Source organism: Marmota flaviventris, chromosome 8 (assembly GCF_047511675.1).
Source record: "Marmota flaviventris isolate mMarFla1 chromosome 8, mMarFla1.hap1, whole genome shotgun sequence".
Lineage (NCBI taxonomy): Eukaryota > Metazoa > Chordata > Mammalia > Rodentia > Sciuridae > Marmota > Marmota flaviventris.
Window position 1 is genome coordinate 58,717,388 of NC_092505.1, and position 16,223 is coordinate 58,733,610.

The 16,223-nt window shown below is 38.3% G+C and overlaps 1 protein-coding gene across 2 annotated transcripts in view; it reads left to right on the forward strand.

Moving 5' to 3' along the window:
• Window positions 1–16,223, forward strand: part of Gpr156 (G protein-coupled receptor 156) — a 60,331-nt gene that overhangs the window by 29,756 nt on the left and 14,352 nt on the right. Inside the window, exons 3-6 of one of the 2 annotated variants that reach the window (XM_027936146.2) lie at window positions 9,889–10,018; window positions 10,277–10,387; window positions 14,540–14,665; window positions 15,498–15,593. In XM_027936146.2, coding sequence (XP_027791947.2) covers window positions 9,889–10,018; window positions 10,277–10,387; window positions 14,540–14,665; window positions 15,498–15,593 — 463 coding nt within the window. The remainder of the gene's footprint in view (window positions 1–9,888; window positions 10,019–10,276; window positions 10,388–14,539; window positions 14,666–15,497; window positions 15,594–16,223) is intronic. The other variant, XM_027936147.2, reaches the window with a different exon arrangement.

Sequence of the window (16,223 nt, forward strand, 5' to 3'; positions counted from 1 at the left end):
CCCTCAACTTGAGTCGTTATAATGAGATAATGGGTATTTGGTCTTGTTTCTAAATTTCCACATTTCAGCTTTTAAAAGAGTTGAAGAATGTATTTTTGTTTTGCTCCTTAGCACTGTTGATAGTCCAAGAGAGCTCTGAACTCTGAAATATGTGCACTGTAAATTTATATGTATGTTCATGTATTAATATCCATATATTCAAATACATAGATCTTATTAAGTGACCCAATGGATATTGAAGAAATAACATTCATATTACATTGAAATTTTATTTTATTTTAAAAGAGGAAAAGAAAAATGAAAAAAAAAATTGTCTTTGCAGTGAAAAGGCTAGAAACCAAGGAGGTGGTAGCTTTTCTTTTTTAGCAAAGAGTGGAAAGGAACTTTATTTTATAAAGTGTATCTAAATTTTTTAAAATTTTAATTTGTTATATGTGACAGCAGAATGCATTGCAATTCATATTACACATATAGAGCACAATTTTTCATATCTCTGGTTGTACACAAAATAGAGTCACACCATTCATGTCTTCATACATGTACTTAGGGTAATAATGACTATCTCATTCCATCTTTCCTACCCCCATGTCCCCTCTCTTCCCCTCCCTCCCCTTTGCCCCATCTAGAGTTCATCTAATCCTCCCATCCCCACCCCCAGGAGTGGTATCTTAATGAGCTGAGGGCAGAGTTACATTTCCTTTTCCCTCCTATCTCCAGCTCTTAATCCCTTTTTAAAATTTTTTTGTACTAGGAATTGAGCCACATCCCCAACTCTTTTTCTATATATTATTTTGAGACAGGGTCTCACTAAGTTGCTTAGGGTCTTGCTAAGCTGCTGAGGTTTTGGTTTTGAACTTGTGATTCTCCTGACTCAGCTTCCCAAGCCTCTGGGATTACAGGTGTGCACCACCATGTCTGGCTCCAGCTCTTACTATCTTGACAAGTTGATATTTAGGATTTTTCGAATTAATGCTTGACAGATGATGATCATCAACAAGATAGTAAATAGTAAACCATGGGCACACTGAAGTAATTAAAGGGGAAATTTGGGCAAAATATTTAGCAAGTTTTCTTTTGCACTTATATATTTTATTTGGATGATTTGTTGACTGGTTGACTGTTTACCGCATCTCTGCTAACCAGGCCAACCTATTGTCCTAGTTAAGGAAGAAAGGCAGAAATGCAGCATGACTGGCTTATTAATAAATCAGCAATAAGGGGAAGAACTTGGCTCTCTGGAATATCTTGAGAAGGGAAGAACCCGAAGGGACCTTATATATTTCATCGGGTTCAGCTGTGGCTAACCAGGTTGGTATCTGTCCACCTGAACTGACAGACTGCTGGTTAGGAAGCTTGCTCTCTCAATGTAAAACAAAACTATGTAAGCATAATTTAGAGAAGCCAGGCCCACCTAGAGGCAGTGCTGACTATTTTAGCTCATATCAAATCATCATTTGCTAGCTTCAAGTACATAAAAAGAAGTCATGCTTCTTAGCCTAGCTACAAGCGTCAAATCATTCCAGAATCAGCAGGTTTTCCAGACACTTGAGAGAGAGGTGCTTATTATTAACTTCTGATGTCAGCAAAGAGTTGGAAATCTGTGTGGTCATGAAGATGAGGTCTCATCTATCACCAGCTCAGCAAAGGCTCTTGTCATATCTCTGGGCCTGCATAGCCCGTGGCACATGATGTAAAAGACATTATAAAAAGCATTTCCTAGGAGAATTCTCCAGGAAGAATCTGGCCAATAGAAATGGATCTTGGAAGCAGGCTGATCTCATTGGAAACAGGAGAACATATATGTGCACGTGCCTTCATGGATAAATACTCCCTCAGATATTGCCCTTTCCTGGAATCAGAGACTGGGAGAGCTAAAAGCTTCACAAACATCCTTCTAGGATCCTTTCTCTCTTTCATTTTTAGACTCCTTTTAGCCCCAAGGGAAGCCAAAGAAGGGTTCACCCAGACAACAAGTTTTTCCAGTGAGAATTTGGGGTGTATCCATTTTCTAAGTGGTATATCAGTTTTCTAAAACTCAATGTTCGTGGAAGTCTATAGCAATCAGAGTCTCAAAAATATTTCTGGCCTTTTTGTATTCAATAATGCCAGCTAGTTCTCAGCCATTCTGAGACCACAGGTATCTCCTTGGAACTGCTGTTGTCATCCAACATGTGTCCCTCTTGTCTTAACACACAGGCATGAGCCAGACCATGACTCTCAGAGATTTCTGGCACTTTAGAGCCACTGGACTCACCTGCCTATTTCCTATCCTTCATCTAAAAAGAAAATTAGCAAAAACAGTGAGATCAGCAAAAAAGGACAAAAATATGATTAGGCAGGAAGAAAAGATGGGCCTTCCACATCCATTAATAAATTTATACATTCATACTACAAAGTTATAGAAACAGCATTTTCCAAAGACTGTGCTAGGGACTGAGATATAGATGAATTGGAAACAGACTGACTTTTGAGAATGGAAACAGAATGGTGGTATTATTATTAGCATGACAATTTATTAATGCATATGTACACCAGTGGATTATAAGAACATGGGGAATGGCCCCAAACCTAGACTTGAGGACATCATCCATACAGATAGTGCTCTTATTTCTTTGACTCCAATAAGGTAAGTCACTCATAAAGCAAATGTAGAGGAATATTCAGAGAACAAGTAAAAAGATAGGTGGGACAGTAAACTTGGATGATTGATGTTGGAGGTGACTGATTTTGGTGACAGTAATCTGCAAAGTTGTACAATTTTTCTCCAGCAGCCTCAGCTGCCTTGATGTAAAATCAGTTAATGGGTCGTAATTCTTATCTGAGTTTTATTGGGTAGATGCAATGTGTTAGCTTTCCATCACTTTGACCAAAATACCTAACAAGAACAATTTCGAGGAGGAAAAGTTTAGTTTGGACTCTTGGTTTCAGAGGTTTAGTCCATGGTCAGCCAATTCCATTGCTCTAGGCCTGAGATGAAGCAGAACATCAAAAGCTGCTGGGTTCTTGGAAGCCAGGAAGAAGTAGGAGAAAAAAAGAAGAGTCAGAGACAAAATAAAATCCCCAAGGCCACACCCCCCAGTGACCTTGTTCCTCCTGTTACGCTCCACCTGCCTACAGTTATCATCTATTGATCCATTCAAATTATTAATCCATCAAATGAATTAACCACTGATGAGGATACAGCTCTCATAATTGAATCATTTTACCTCTGGATATTGCCACATGAACTTTTTAGAGGACATCACATATCTAAGCCTTAACACGTAGCAAAAGAGCTTGTTAGGATATTGTTGAAAGAAGAGTCCAGGTGACCAACTAGAGATTTAAAACTGGGTAGATAAAGGAAGAGACAGATTTGGAGGAAGTAAAAGAACCAAGGAAATGGAGGTCTGTAGGCTGGCTGTCAGTGAGGAAGGGGTATTAAGAGTAAGCATATAAACCAGATGCTATGGTGTAGCCTATAATCCCAGCTGCTTGGAAGGCTGAGACAGGAAGATGGAGAGTTCAAAGCCAGCCTCAGCAAAAGCAACATGCTAAGCAACTCAGTGAGATCCTCCTGTCTCTAAAGAAAATTAAAAAAAAAAAATAGGACTAAGGATGAGACTCAGTGGTCGAGTGCTCCTGAGTTCAATGCACAGTACCAAAAAAAAAAAAAAAAAGAGGAAGCATATGAGAGGGCTAGAGGATAGGAGACTTTCATTCATTCATTCATCAAGTGTTTAGTGAGTGCTTTGAATATCTGGGTCTAATGCTGGGAGTTCATCATGAGCAATTCTAATTGGGACTCTAGGTTTGGGAGAAACAACAATTAAATGCATTAGGTACTGTATTAAAAGGTAATAAGTACTGTGATAGCATGGGAAGAAGGGAATAAAGAAGGATTAAAATGATTTAAATTCTGGAGGAAGGATATACTTTTAAATGGTGATACCATTATAGCTCTGGTTGAGAAGGTAATATTTGAACAAGATATGAAGACAGAAAGGAGATGAACCAGGCAAATATATGGATGGAAATATCCAGGCAAGGGAATACCTCTCAAAGCCTTGAAGTGTGTGAGTACCTGCTATTTTCAAGAAGCAGCAAGGAGGGAGGGCTCTGTGGCTGGAAGGGAATAGGCACAGGGAAGATTTTGAAAATTAGAGAGAGGGGCTTGGGATGTGGCTCAAGTGGTAGCGCGCTTGCCTGGCATGTGTGAAGCATTGGGTTCCACCCTCAGCACCACATAAAAATAAAATAAAGATATTGTGTCCACCTAAAACTAAAAAAAAAAAATTTAAAATTAAAATAAAAAAGAAAATTAGAGAGATAATGGGAACCAACTGAGTAAGCTTTGGAGACCCTGATAGAGACTATCTTTTCCTCTTGGAAATCAAAAGCCATTTCGAGTTTTGTGCAGAGAAGTGACATGATCCAATTTACCTTCAGTGTGTCACTCAAGTTGCTGTGCATGCTGAAAATAGCCTTTGGAGAAGTTTCAGGTTAGAAGCAAGGAGACCAGTTAGGAGGCTATTGCAAGTAAGACTTTGATCAGGTGGTGGCAGCAGAGGTGGTGAGAAGCGGTTAGGTGCCGGGTGTATTTTGAAAATGGAGCCAACAAGATTTCATGACAGATTGGATGTGGGAAATGAGCAAGAGTCAAGGATGACTCCAAGGTTTTTGGTCCAAGCAAATGGAAAAATGGAACTCCTGTTATCTGGACTGGGTAAGAATGTGGGAGAAGCAGGTTGAGAGAGAAGACTAGGAGTCAAATTTTAGACAGATTGTAGTCAAAGAGCAGCTTACTGATGTTTAAAATTCCTTAAGTGGAATCATTTCCAATGATCATAAGATGCAGGCTATAACACCCACGGGTGGGTGTCAGGAGTGGAATAAAGTGAAGTCATTATAATAGAGAATTTACAAATCTGAAGGTTGAAAGGTTAATGAAATCTCCTGGGATGGCCTCCTAAGATGGTAGCCCAGGCAGGAGAGAAGGGAGCAGGCCAGCTCTTATGATACAGAGTTTAAATATAAATGGCTAGAGGTCACAGTAATATTAGTTTGAGGTGCAAAGAATCTGAATTAGTATCACAATTAATCAGACATTAGAAATAGGCACAACAGCAAAAAGATCAGATTTTCGGGATCACATCAGATAACACATCAGATATGATAAGAGTGTTTGGAGTTCTATATGAGATGAATTTAGCATCCCATTGTAGCACAGATCAAAAACAGGGGGTTGAAAAAGAATTATAATTTAAATCTTAATTATTTCACTAAAAAGCCTTTTGGAAAGACATTCATATTTGGTTTTGGATATGTTAAAGCTCAGTGACACTACTTACATCAATTCATGTAGCATTTTAGAAAGCACAGCCTATGACATCTTAGGAAAATTTTCTAATAGTCACAGCACGTTAAGAACTACCTTCTGCCCCAATCTTAGGCCATGTTTCTAAACCCAATAACTCCCTATATAATGTCTTCAAATTCTGAAACCAATATTTGATAAAGATTTTTTTAAACATCATACCATGAGCTGGTGGATCCCAATTAAGCATCAGAATTCATTAAAGATTATTGAAATGATACTTCAGGATTATAAAAGTTCTGCAGACATAGATATTTTTCTATAGACATCTATTAAGTATTTCTCTACATATACTGAAATCTTACTTAAGAGTAGAAAAATCAAGAAAGCTCTTGCCTTACACTTGAGACAATGAATGAAAAGAAAAAGATAATGAGATAGCTATAACATCTTTTTTTTTAATACCACCACCTTTTTTCAGACTGCCAGTCACCCAGTTCAGGCTTTTAACTCTTCATCAATGGTACACAGTAATGTAGATGGCACTATTTATAATTAAGTATATACTATTTACATCTTATGACTTTGTGGAAATTGTGTGTTTGTGACTGAATTAAACTATTCAGCTATGTAGGCTGAATAGTTCAATAGAAAAATATAAATGACATTGATGATTGAATTCCTATCAGTATAGCAAAGTCATTCCCCAGACATAATTATCCTGCTAAATTAGAGATGATTTACCTTTAAGTAGCTTCACAGGTGTTCACTAGGCCAAACAAAATAGGAAAATCATCTTCTATTCACTTTTTCCTTTTCTGAGGCAAGTTTTTAGTAAAATTTCCTGAGAAAAAAAGTATGAAAGAATATATATGTAAGTCTATACCATGACATTTGAACAATGAATTTGCACCAGTGTCTGAGATATGAATACTATGTAATATCTATTTCATCAAAACTAAGGAGTTCCTCTTAACTAGATCAGAAAAGGGAAGAATTCTAAATCAAGATTCCATGCAGGACTGAATCTCTCAAAGGAGACAGGATTATGGTATTCAGATAAACTGGAGGCAGAGAAGAATAAAGTGAGAAACCTATCTATTAGTGATCTAGACACAACAGATGTGTGGCTGTGAGATCCAGGCAGGTGCTTGGTAAGGAAGTCACCATCAGATATCCATGGCTTATGTGCAGGAGCATTTGAGCAACTAGGGGGTACAGGGGACAGGGGGACATGGTCTTGATTATTGGTCTTGCACAAATTCCCCACTGGTTAAAATCACTGCTCAGGCTTCCAAGTGGCCAACCCCATGGCATGTGACCTCTGCTCTAAGTCAGTGGCAACGTCAGTCTTTCTAAAGTAGTACTTTTCTTAAAGAATGCTTTGTGAAAGTGCTGGTTAGCATCATTCCTATTTATGTAGCTAACATTTACCACATCTTCCCCCTTCTGTCTTAGAGAGACAAAGAAACTAGGGAAGATCACTCTACAGTAAGTCCACAATTAGAAAACATGGAGGCAGAGGAGGCAGACCTGAGAATGTGTCTAGGTAGGATAGGCTAGGTCTTAAATTTGGATAGAGGAAACTTAAGGTAAATGACAGAAGAAAGAAAAAATTTCTTTTAGATATCACAGTTTGGGGGGGCGCAGTATTAGGGGTCAAACCCAGGGCCTCATCCATACTAGGAGAATGCTGTACCATTGAGCTAATCCCCAATTACATGTCATTCTTGCTAAGTGATAAAGGTGGTATTTTAGGAAAATAAAAGTAAGGTACAGGATGTGCTATAACAGGAAAAAAAATGCTGTTGCAGAAAGTGAAAAGTTACACCAAAAATCTAAAACTTAATATTTTTATATCACCTTAGAATTAAGTTTTGGCTCATACTTCTTTTGGGCCCCACAATGACCTGGGGGGTATGAAAGATGATGTTATCTTCATTTCATGGAAGAGGAAACAGAGGCCTAGAGCCATCATCCCCACCTGTCACACCTGACTTTATCTCCTGTCTCTCACATGACTGTGTCTTGGATAAATGTGATAACAGGAATGGAGATGAGAAGAAAGAGTGACATAAGAAAGAAGAGAACTTGGTGATTGAGCAAAGGTGATAACAGAAGAAGAAAAAGATGATTCCTAGGTTACTGAAACATGGACAATGGTGAGATTATAATACTGGTCCCTAATGTTGGTGACATGCCTACTGTGTGCCAAGCTCTGTGCCAAGCACTTTGCAATAGTGCCTCAAAACTCTCAGATAGAAAGTATTATAATTATTATTACCCTATTTTACAAGGGAACACATGAAAGTTGTTCTCATTTTTAGAGAGAGAAAAAAATCAACATTTTTTTTAACTATAAGACAAAGTTAAGCTCAAATGTATATTGGCCTGTGGTGACCAGGCTGAATTTCAGGGTGATGGTACGGTGTTCTGGTGTATGGGGATATATTAAGATGCCAGCCATGTGGCACATGGTGATTATGACACTGGCAAATGCAACATGCCAGACTGCTTGTTGAATGCCTCCTAAATACTGTCATCAAAATAGGTCGCACTGAATGGCTGTTATGGAAAAAAAATTAACAAATGTTGGTGAGGATGTGGGGGAAAAAAAAGGGAATTCTTACACACTATTGGTGGGAATGTAAAGGGAATGTAAATTAGTATACCCACTGTAGAAAACAGTATGGAGTTTCTCAAAAAAAAAAAAGGAAAAAGAAAGAAAGAGAGAGAGAAAGAAAGAGAGAGAAAGAAAAGAAAAGGAAAAAGAAGAAGAAGAAGGAGGAGGAGGAGGAGGAAGAAGGAAGAAGGAGGAAGAAGAAGAAGAAAACTAACAATAGCACACTACCATATGATCCAGCTTTCCCACTCCTGGGTGTACCCCCAAAGGAAATGAAGTCAGCATACTATAGTGATACCTGCATGCCCACGTTTATTGCTGAAGCACTATTCGCAGTAGCCAAATTATGAAATCAGCTTAGGTTCCCATCAATGCATGAATGAATAAAGTAAATATGGTGTGTGTGTGTGTGTGTGTGTAGTAGAAAATTATTCATTGATAAAGAAGAATGAAATTATGTCATTATTTGATTGCTGGATGGAACTGGGGAATCATCATGTTAAAAAAAAAAAAAAAAAACTAAGCCAGACACAAAAAGACAAGTGTCACCTGTTTTCTCTCATATGTGGAAACTTAAAAAACAAAACAAAACAAAAACCTGAAAGTAGAAGAAAGTCTATTAAGGAAGGAAAAGAGGAAGGGGGTGGGGGACAAAGGAGGGTAATAGGGAGGTTAGATATGATTAAGGCATGATGTTTTCATATATAGAAATGTCACTGTCAACCCCATTAATTTGTACAATTAAAATATGTAAATAATTATAAAACAGAATATAAAATAGGCTACCTTAAGTGGATAGTTTAACCTTGTCCTGGCCTTTAAGCCATTCAATCAGGTAACTTGGAGACAGAGAAGAATGCCTTCCTCCCCAGTTATTATATAAAATACAAATATAAAGTGGGGTGTGGTGGCACATGCCTACAATTCCTGCTAATCAAGAGGCTGAGACAGAAGGATCACAAGTTTAAGGGAAGCCATGGTAATTTAGCAAGATACTATCTCAAAACAAAATATAAAGAGCTGGGGATATAGCTTAGTACCTGCCTAGCATGTGCAAAGTCCTGGGTTCAATCCCCAGTACCACACATAAAAAATTATATATATATATATATATATATATATATATATATATATATATATATACACACACACACACACACACACACACACATACACACATACATATATATATGTATATATATCCAGTGATTATCAAATGATTCTTAGTTGTAATATTGCATTTATATAGAATACACTATTTAGACTAAAATGCTTTAAAAAATTACATTCCTTCTTGTTACTTGTTAATTGTATTTGTTTTCAGTCACTATTCAGGAAGCCTGGTTTCCCAGCCTGAATCTCTGCTGGTGCTCAGAGACTGAGACCCTGATTGTCCACATCTCACTCTAATCATCTAACTGCTCTATACCCTCATTTAAAACTACTTGGAGAAAAGATCCTGCCCTAATTTCCTGCCTTTTTCATCCCTGCTTCTTCTTTCTTCCTCAGGTAGAAAAAGAAAAATTTACATGTCAATTAAAGTACAGAGTGTATGCAAAAAATTCCAAACCTCTTTTCAGAGAGAAATTTACCTTATAGCTCATTTCTAAAAGCTCCAAACTGTCTCTCTGGGTATCTACCTGCTAGTTATTTATTCACTCAGCTGTATACAGCAATCCCTTAGCAACCCTAAACTTCATGGATACCATCCTAACTCCTGTCTGCTGCCTCCTGAGTGTAGGTAGTCAGCCTTCTTTGCAAGAAGTGCCAGAATTTAGTTCTTTTTGAAAATAAATTTGAATAGGCCATAAGTTTTCACAGGGCAGTGAAGTGGTTTCTTCCCAGCAGGAGCCTTCACTCTGGGGCTGCATTGAAGATTATGCTGGAGAGGAAGCTTGGATCTTGGAGATCTTTGACCCCAGTGCAAAGAGTCATAGTTTAAAGCATCTTTCTTCCTAATTCCATCTAGGATTGTGAAGATGTCCAGTCCCAATCTGAACATTGTGACCTTACTGGGCAGTTGTCTGACTTACAGTAGTGCTTACCTCTTTGGGATTCAAGATGTTTTTGCAGGGAGCTCAATGGAAACTCTCATTCAGGTAGGTGACATTTTGAAATTTTGTTTTGAATACAATGCTAAAGCTTGGATAAATTTTTCCATCAGCTGCTCCCGAGAGTAGCGGTTCCTCATATCCCTGGCATGGGCACTTTCACAGGTGATCCCTGTCACACTCAGCCACTTAGGTCCATCTTCTATTTGATGCCCTCTATGGACCTGAAGCTTTGTAGATCAGAATGCATGGAGACCGATGAAGATTCCTGTCCTGACTCTTGCTTCTGTCCCCTTCCACCTATAGATAAGACTGTCTCTGCTGTGCATTGGGACCTCCCTTGTGTTTGGCCCTGTTCTGGGGAAGAGCTGGCGACTCTACAAGGTGTTTACCCAGAGAGTCCCAGACAAGAGAGTGGTGAGTTGACAGCAAATACACAACACTGGATTGCAGGCAGCAGCTCCACGTGGATTAAAAGCTAGAGAAACGTGTGGGTCTGTGGACCTTGCCCCTCTTAGGATGATTTGAAGTTCTTGTTCCTCACTTAAAACCTTTGAGTCAGGTGGTCTCAAAAAGCCCCAGGTCTGGAAGGCTGTGAGCTAATACTATTGGGAGATAGATCTTTAAACACAGGCTCTGCTTCATGCACACCCATTCCAGGCCCTATGGAGATTCCAGGCACAGGTGTGAGGGAGAACAAGATGCCCAGAGAGACTATTTCTTGGCACAGGTGTGAGTTAGAAGTGGAGGGAAAAAATGATTAGAGAGAAGCTATAGCAAATGAGCAGAACTATTGCTCTCCCTGGATCCTAGTTCTTTTCAATGAAGAAGGCAGTTCTTTGTACTGAGAAAGATGTGACTAGAGCTGTGAGCAAGCAAGACGATACCCATGCAGCCGATAGAAGCAACCCCAGAACTATGTTAAAGTAGATCACCTACGTGTCCCTGGTGTCCAGCATCAACCTAACCAAATTTCCGCAATTTTCCCCTAAGCACCAGACCTCAAAGCCTGACCATCAGCCTCTTTGGCTAGAGGCTCTTTCCAGACCTAATATAAAATTCAGCTGGAGTCTACTTCTCTGGAATGAGATTTTTTTTCAAACATTATCAAATCATGATGAATATTTATCAAAAGCTCAGCTGTGAGTAACCACACAGATGAAGAAGATTGCCCAAAAGGACGGAAAATGCGTCTATCCCTCCAGAACACTGACTCCTTTTTCAAAAATAGGTTTTGTTTTTTTGTGGGTTGTTTTTTTTTAGGCAAGAAAAATTATGATTTGCAAAGATTTTTCTCATACTTTGTGCCCTTTATTTTATTTGTCATTCAAACAGAAGACATTGCTAATTTTGATGAATTCCAATTTACTTATTTGTTCTTTATGGATCAGTTTTCAGTATCATATTAAGAAATGTTTGCCTAACTTAAGGGACTAAAAGATTTTTTTTCCTGTGTTTACTTCTAGAAATTTTAGCGTTTTCGTTTTTACATCTAGAACTATGATCCATTTTGAGTAAATTTTGTAATATGGTGTGATATATTAATCAAAGTTCACCTTTTTGCACATGAATATACTATTGTTCCTATACAATTTGTTGAGAAGGCTGTTTTTCTTCACTGATTTACCTTTGCATTTCTCTCAAAAATCAGTTGCTCAGAGATGTATCGATCTGTTACTAGACTCTTTCTTTTGTCTCATTGTTGTATGTGGGTTTTTTTTTTTTTTAATCTTGACAACAGTACCAAACTACCTTTATTTCTGTGGCTTCCTATTAAATCTTAAAAGCAGGGAATGTTTACTCTCCAACTGTGTTCTTCTCTTTCAATGTTGTTTTTGTTACTTTAGGTTCTTTGAATTTCATATGAATTTTTTAATCAGTTTTTCAACCTCTACAAAAATCCTACTGGATTCTTGATTTATGTTGAATCTATAGATCAAATTGTAGAGAATTGATTGCTTAACAGTGTTGGGTCTTCTGACCCATGAATGCAGTATATTTCTCCATTTATTTAGGCTTTCTTTCATTTCAACTCTGCAATTTTTTTGTACTTTTCAAAATAAATCTTTCATATATTTTAACAGATTTATTCCTAAGTATTCATATTCGTATGCTATTATACATGTTGTTGTTTTTTAAATTTTACTTTCAGACTGTTTATTTTTATTTTTATTTTTTTGTAGTTGTAGATAGACAAAATGCCTTTATTTATTTGTTCATTTTTATGTGGTGCTGAGGATCAAACCCAGTGCCTCACAAACGCTAGGCAAGCGCTCTGCCACTGAGGTATAGCCTCAGCCCTCAGATTGGATTTTGCTATAAAGTATAGCATACAAATAGAATATATTTTGCTGCAACTTCACTAAACTACATATTATTTGTAGCAGCTTTTTTATGGATTCCATCAGATTTTCTACATAGATGATTAAATTATCTGTGAATAAACATCTCTTCTCTGCTGGCACTGGATAGAAACAACAGTACATTCTTGAACAGAGGTGGTGAGGGCAGATATTCTTGAGTTATTCTTATGGGGAAAGCATTCAGCTTTTCAAAACTAAGCATGAATGTTTCATTGTAGATGCTGTTTATCCAGTTGAAAAATTCTTTTCTATTCTCATTTTTCTGAGAATTTTTACCAAGAATTAATGTTGGGTTTTGTCATAAGGTTTTTCTTTTTTAGATTTTTCAGATGGTGGGTTATACTAAATGATTTGGGATGTTAAATCAACCTTACATCTCTGAGAAACTTCAATTGGTCGTGATGTATTATCCTCTTTTTAAAAAAAAAATTGAGAAAACAATTTATTTTTTTCTAATGTGTATTATCCTTTTTGTTTATTTGTATTCATTTTTGTAAAAATATTGTTTATAGTTTGTATACTTGTACTTTTAGTGGATATTGCCCATCGATTTCTTTTCTTGTAGTATCATTTTCTAGGTTTGATATCAAGGAAATGCTGACCTTATAGAATGAGTTGGGAACTATTCCCTCCTCTTTGGCTTCTGTAAGAGTTTGTACATATGTATGTAATTTGCACTCATGTGTTGTGTAGGCACCTTACAACAGTATGCATTCACTCCTCATCCCCACCTTTGTGTCATTGTTTTTACTTTAATATATATTATAAGGCCCATACAATTATTGTTACTTTTGTTTATACAATCAATTATCTTTTGAGGTATATAAATTATAAATATGAATCATATATTTTTCCACATAGTTATCACTCCAGTGGTCTTAATTTCCTGTGTAGATCCACCATCTGGTATCATTTTCATTTTCCTTTCCTTCTAGTGTGTGTGTACTAGTTTGGAATTCTTTCAGTTTTTGTATATCTAAAGAAGTCTTTATTTTGCCTTTTTTTCTGAAAAATACACACACACACACGCACACATACACACACACACTTATACTTTTCCCCCAGTTCTGGGAGTTGGACCCAGGGCCTTGTGCATGCTAGGCAAGTTCTCTCCCATTGAGCTACATCCCCAGTTCCTGCAAAATGTATTTCTGGGTACAGATTCTAGACCAGGGTTTTCTTTTTCTCTTTCATCTTGAAGATGCCCTTCCACTATATGCTCACTTGGCTTTATATATCTAATGAGGAGTATAATATCTTCCTTTTCTTTGTTCCTCTACACATAATGGCCTCCCCCAATCCCTACACACACACTGGTTGCTTTGGAGAGTTTCTATTTATGGCTGATTTGAGCAGTTTGATTAGCCAACTGATTTATTTTATCTCACCTTAAATCATGTACCTGGTTGTGCCTCTTTCTTTCCATTGGCTATCAAAAGATTAGATCCACTCAGTGGCTTGGGAGACTGAGGCAAGAGAATCATGAGTTCAAAGCCAGCCTCAGTAACTCAGCAAGACCCTCAGCAACTTAGCAAGAACCTGCCTCAAAATACAAAAATAAAAAGGGGTGGAGATGTTGCTCAGAGGGTTCAATCCCTGGTACAAAAAATATAATAATAATAAGCTTAGGTCTCCGATGCTGCCTGTGCTTCCCACCTAGGCCTTCATCAGGCTTCTCTGTTCCCTCATATTTTTCAATATTTTATCCTGTTAGAATGCATGTGTATTTTTTCTTAATTTTATTTTTATGGTCACAAAAGTAACATTTTCTTCATATTAGGTCACATAATTCATATGTTTATGAAGAAAATGTTAGTAATTCCTCCTGTACCTACGACCATCTCTCAATTCCACCCTGAATTAATAGTTACTAACAGTTTAATATAAAAAACCTCCAGATCTCTCTGTGCTCATATAAATGTATCTAGAAACAACAGTGTATTTATTTTATAAGACCCTTTGAATTCTTTGTCAGAAGAAATAGGGTGTGAAAAAGTTAAACAAATGGAAATGTTTGATGTAACAATTATGACAACGATTCTAAAGTCATTGCAAATGTTTGATGCCTGTTTCATGTTTGATGTCTGCATTTGAAGCTCCTTGAGAGGCCTGTCCCTGGAGCTTACTGCTCAGAGCATGTAGGACATTCTAGCCCCTGTGTCAGGTAGCCAACAGACAGAGAACATTTCAATCTTGACTCTTGCAGATTATCAAAGACCTGCAGTTGCTGGGGTTGGTGGCAGCCCTGGTGATGGCTGATGTGATCCTGCTCATGACATGGGTGCTGACTGATCCCATTCAGTGCCTCCAGATCCTCAGTGTCAGCATGACGGTGAGGAACCCAAACTCTGGGGATTCTAATTCCTGACTGGGCTGGCCTCTGTGGTCACAGGGGTCATTTTCCCAGGAGCATTCATTGTGTGGCCATAGTTGAAACAAGTAGAGGAAGGAGAGTGTAGGGTTGGGGCTACCATGAGTGCCCTGCCCCTTTTCCATAGGCTTCAGTGTCACTTCCACCGTGCCTCCTGCCCCTGATGCCTTCTCCTGGCATCTGTGAGATGTCAACACACTGGCAGTTATCTCTGCTTCCACATTGTCCATAATGAGAACTTTCAGCTAAGGGGTAGGTGCCTTCCCCTAACTGTTGAGAGGACGTGGTGGTTTTGGAGGTAGTCTTTGGAGTTTCCCTGGTTCAAATCCCAGTTCTACCAAGCTCATCAGCCATGTGACTTTGGGGAAGTTATTTAACCACTCTAAGTCTCTTTTCCTCCAGCCTCACAAGAGGCTGAGAAGTACAGCAGAATCATGACATTGCAAGATCTAACGTAAGAATCCAACATTTGCAAGTAAAGGTCCATGATGTGAACTAATCTGTAATATCAATGAGGCAGCATATTAAATAATTGGGTAGCAAAGCATATGATTGAAAGGTAAACCCTGCTACCACCAAGCACCTAGTATCCACCCAACTTTATCATCTTTCCTTCCACCTCATAGTCACTCTCATTTAGGTTCTAATGGAATCACCTACATTTTTCCAATTTACTTACTGAGGGGGGGTTATGTGCTCTGGGGGAGTCCATTCTCTAGGATGTTCACAAAGATCTGCTGTGTGATGCTGGTAATTGTGAGTACCCTCAGTCCTGACCCTGTGTCCCTCCTAGGTGACAGGGAGAGATGTGTCCTGCTCTTTCACCAACACACACTTCTGTGCTTCACGGTACTCTGATGTCTGGATTGCTCTCGTTTTGGGATGCAAGGTAGGTAACTATGTCTCAATGAAAGTCTGTCACCAACAAAATGGATATGAAGAGGGGATTACAGGGATTAATGAGGTCCATTAACTAATGATGTCTATAGAGAGTTTGAACTCAGAGGAGATCTCTGTTGGTGCAAACATCTCAAAGCCATGAGCCTTTTATTTCTCTATTTTTTCAGGGGTCACTTTTTTAACTCTTTGGATTTTCTCATTCAGTCTTCTCTACATCATCTGGAATTTATCTATTGTTTCTCTAATTTAGTGGTCTGGTTTTTAAGTTAATTGGACAAGACCCATTTTTTCCATAGCTCCCCTGTAAGAAAAATACGAGACATTCCACTCAGCTTAGTTTGCTCTCCTAATGGCTTCTACTGTGTGTCTTGTGTCTTTCTTCACGACTGTGTCTTGGTCTCCCACTGCCTTTCACCCACCTGACTTTCTTGCTCTAGTTGGGTACAGGTGTGGCTCTAAGACAGCAGCATCCACAGTGTCCCTTGAGGGATCTAGCTGCCTCAGAGTATCTCCCATACTGCCCCAATCTCCCATTCTGAGACTCATGTGTCTCTGTTAGATGAGCAAATGTTGGAAACTCTTTCCAGAGGGTACAGGAAACCTGTACAGGGCAGTTAAG